This window comes from Gavialis gangeticus, unplaced genomic scaffold (genome assembly GCF_001723915.1).
Source record: "Gavialis gangeticus isolate Ggan-Ray unplaced genomic scaffold, GavGan_comp1, whole genome shotgun sequence".
Taxonomy (NCBI): Eukaryota; Metazoa; Chordata; order Crocodylia; family Gavialidae; genus Gavialis; species Gavialis gangeticus.
Genome location: NW_017729032.1, coordinates 208036404 through 208040604, shown reverse-complemented (window position 1 = coordinate 208040604; position 4201 = coordinate 208036404). Strand labels below are relative to the sequence as shown.

General features: G+C 40.8%; 1 protein-coding gene and 1 long non-coding RNA gene across 2 annotated transcripts in view; one reads left to right on the top strand and one right to left on the bottom strand.

Moving 5' to 3' along the window:
- UBASH3A (ubiquitin associated and SH3 domain containing A) overlaps positions 1-4201 on the top strand; it is a 47557-nt gene that overhangs the window by 7971 nt on the left and 35385 nt on the right. The window contains exons 5-6 of the mRNA XM_019525474.1: positions 1523-1692; positions 2616-2824. Of these exons, the coding sequence (XP_019381019.1) occupies positions 1523-1692; positions 2616-2824 (379 nt within the window). The remainder of the gene's footprint in view (positions 1-1522; positions 1693-2615; positions 2825-4201) is intronic.
- LOC109303291 overlaps positions 2696-4201 on the bottom strand; it is a 29733-nt gene continuing 28227 nt past the window's right edge. The window contains exon 3 of the long non-coding RNA XR_002099047.1: positions 2696-2772. This is a non-coding gene — a long non-coding RNA (uncharacterized LOC109303291). The remainder of the gene's footprint in view (positions 2773-4201) is intronic.

The following is a 4201-nucleotide window of genomic DNA, read 5'->3' as shown; positions in this document are numbered from 1 at the left end:
CCCGCCCTCCACCCCCCCACCACCGACACCACCAGCAGCGTCTGTGGGTGGTTGCTGACCCATGCCTCTCCGTCTGTGGAAGCTCCTGCTTACTGCCACCACCGCTGTGCTCCCACCATCGCCATGCCCCCCCAGCTGCCAGGGGCGTGCATCATTCATGGGAACGCTGATATACATGATGCAGAAGGCTGCCAGAGCACATCAATTTTTGTGCTCCAGCAGACTTGATTAATCAAGTCTGCACTGACCGCTGGATTTCCAGTGCACAAGAGTTGGCTCCGCATATGTGTGTAGGAGTTCCAGTCATGAACCAAGACACCACTTTGCTACATGGTGTGTACACATAAAACAAAAAGAGGGTCCCTGCCCCAGGAAGCATACAGGCTACCTACATGGCAGAAGATGGTGTACGCATACAGAGATGACAGAATTCAATGAAATAAGGAGAACAGTGGTGGGCAGCATGTTAGGCAGTGGTCTCAACACACCAATAGCCTAGCCTTTGTAATAGTTAGTAAAGAGAACAACAAGGCCCAATGCAAAAAGAAACAGAGCAATTCTATCAGAATAGCTTCCTGTCATAGAGGTTTCCTTACCACTCACTTCATCAGCATACGGATGATCTGCACACAGGTGCTGTGTGTCTCCCTTTAAGCCACAAATGTTGATCCTGGCCTCCTTTTCTGCCCCTTGAGTTTGCATGGGTAGTTGTCAACCTAAGGCTGCACTAGCCAGAGCTAATTCTGCTTGGGAAAGGGAGAAAGAGATGTGGTCTTTGGGACTCTAGCTGTCTGCTTGGGTGAGGAAGGAAGTTGGGTTGGAGATTCCTTCACCACATTTCCCTCTTACTGTTAGTGCTGTAAGGTAGTAAAATGTTTTCAAGGGGAGGCTGAATAAGTGTTTGACAGCAATGATTTAGGGATAGCTTTCTTGCATGTCTGCCTGGAGTTGGATAACATGTTCCTCAAAGCTGCTTCCAACCCTGTGTTTCTGTGATTCTATGACATTCACCTGGGGGTGGAACATGTAAGTTCCAGTCTCTGCTCCAGCAAATGTTTGTTCATTTATTGATGCAAAGGGGAACACCATCAAAAGGTGACTGAGAACATCCTGGTTGTGTATCCATATAGCACTCCCTTGGGTGTGGGTTCAAATCCATTCAGGCAACAAATTTAAATCCAGGCCTCCTGCCCCCTAGGTGAGTGCCCTAATCCCAAGGCTATTGGGTAAAAGTGGGGAGAGAATAACAGCAGCATCATGAGATCTAAATCCAGATTTTCTTTTTACATCTTAAAGTATTCAGTTTTGGGTGATCAAAACAACATTTTTCAGTAAATAAACTGTTGGCCAAGAATTCAGTCAGCTCTACCATTATTACATTGTTTCAAATGCTGCATGGAAGTCAATAGTATACAATTCTGCTCCTTGGTGCTAGAAAGACTAATAATGTCAACATCTGTGAACAGCATAGGTAACCTTCATTTCATTTGGTGACATCATAGCATCATTATTTTATTCCTAGATTGCCATGTGAAGCCTTGTATAAAGCAGCTCCACCTTACTTTGGCTCATAAGTTTTCTCCTCACCATCAGAAGACTTTGGAACAACTGGCTAGATCTATCAACCCAGGAGAGGGTTGCCAGTGGATAGCTACTCTGTACTCTAGGGACATGCGCTTTGTACATTACCAGGTACAGCATTATTTATTCTCCTTTAGCCACATATTTAAAAGCCTTTCTAACACAGATTTGTTTCTTTTTTTTCCATTGAGAAAAAATGTGTGTGTGCAGAATCCATTGGCTCAGTTTAATGAAAGAAGTAAATCAATCCATTGGTTTAATATACAGTACTAGTATACTAGGTGTATCCTCAGACTAAAAAACTGTGTTCAAAATCAGTAGAAGATATCTATGGCGCATTATATGATGATCTGACATGCAGATCAGCAGTATTTAATTCCGTACTCTAACAAGCAAACCAGATGTTTTCTAGAAGTGGAAAATAAGGACACAGGAAATACACAAATAGCATTTGAAAGTAATAGTATTATTTCATGGAAGATCATTGCTTTCCTGGGCTGAGGTGGCAATCCCAACTGTACCAGTCTGAGAAATATCTGTACCCAATATAGGGAACAATTCTGTCCTTTATAATTTTCTGATTAAAGGAGCCGTGATTAAAACTGGACACATTTTTCATTTTTTAATAAATTTTTAAAAATGTTCATGTTTATTCTTCAGCCGTTTTCAAACATATCATTCCAATACAGTATATTGTGCTATTCAGGATCTTATAGCAGGATTTTATGGACAACGTGGGAGAACTGAAAATTGTTGTGGGAAATGTACCATAAAATATTTTATGTAGTTACTAATCTATAGTTGTTGTACATAACTCTTTTATGAAGACCAAATGTACTGGACATACATTTTATGTATATATTGGACCTACACTATTGCATTCTATCTCTGCTAAAGAAAAGTGTCATGCAAAAATAAGTTACTGTATAAAAAAGGCATTGATTTTTCTGTGTACAGTGCACAGATCTTCTCTGAAATTCCCCATAATTTATAATAGAGTCCTGGAAGTGACATATATTTTTATTCCCCATCAGACCTTGCGAGCAGTTTTCCAATACAAGCCTCAGAACATTGATGAACTAATGCTGAATGCTGGGGATTTGATATTCGTTGACCGAACACAGCAGTCTGATGTTAGTGAAGGCTGGGTGATCGGTACCTCACACCGAACTGGCTGCAGGGGATTTCTTCCTGAAAATTACACAGAGAGAGCCAATGAATCAGACACATGGGTTAAACACAGGTTAGTGAAACTCCTCTCCATAACTGCCACAGGAATACACGCATATTGTATACCGGGCTCCCTTACATGATGCACCACAATGGCAGAGTTCTTCTCTTGATTCCCCCTGTTGGACTCTGTTGGTTGACATTGGAAACCTGCAAGGAGGCTGGTTGATTCTGGCCAGCTCACTCCAGCACAGAGGTCTTGCTTAACATCACCCAGCACCTAAGGAGTTTGGGACAGGCTGTATGGGCAGAGGGTTGGCTGTGCAATGTAGCACATAGCATGCAAATGTATCATGCAGTAGCACCAAAGATTGGAGAAAATAAGCCACTGAGAGTTGAACAAGGGTGAAGCTTGGGAGCAGGCAAACCTGGAGAGAGGCAAACAAACTCCTGAGTTAGAGTTTGTGTCAGAGCATTGTTAGTTTCTTTGTAAGTAACCCGAATCTCAGGAAATTATTTTCTAAAGTATGTGGGTATGAATCTATTTCAGGCTGCCATCTACTGCCCTTCCTTTTTCCATTTGCTTTTCCTTGTTCGTTCATTCTTTCCTGGTACTCATCTGTACCTGCAAAGGAAAAAGGAGAAAAGAAACTAATAAGACTAGGCCTATGGTCACTTCAATCACTTCTCCTGTGTGGCATCTTCCATCCTTCTGTATTTCATCTGTTGTTTGGTTTTTAAGTTTGGCTAAGCAAAATATATGTTTTTGTATGTGTGTAGAAAATGCCTAGAGCATTCTGGCAGCTCAATTTATACAGGAAAAATATTACATAGAGGTGTATGCTACATCTACATGTATAACTTTATAAATAAATATTATATATGTGTATATATAAATGTCTATATACTATATATATAAGTATATATATGTGTGTATGTATCTATACAAATTATGTAGTGTATATACAGTGTGTGTATCTAGCCACATTATGTAGTGTATCTATACTGTGTGTATCTATACAGTATAGATACACACACACAAACAAATACACGTGTATATAAAGGTATACAACATACAACCTCAAGCAGGAAATTAACTATTAAGGCATCTGACAGCACACATCCTTCATGCCTCTACCCACTGACACCTCACTTTTAGAAGGACATCACAAACAGTGCAGTATAGGTTTATCTCTGACTCAGCAGGGACACAAGCCATCCAGCTCTTTCCTTGAATCTCCCTGACAAGCTCTATACCAGACTCCGCCCACATCCCCAAGCATGGCTTCTACACAGTTTGGAGGAAACAAGCATACGTGGCCTTAACATATGCAACAACACATATGAGACTTCCCCAGTATCTTTATTAGAAAGAATCTTGAATACAACATTAGATTCTGAGTACTTTCAATAGCTCCTGTTGGTTTTTTGTTTTTTTTGTTTTTGGGGG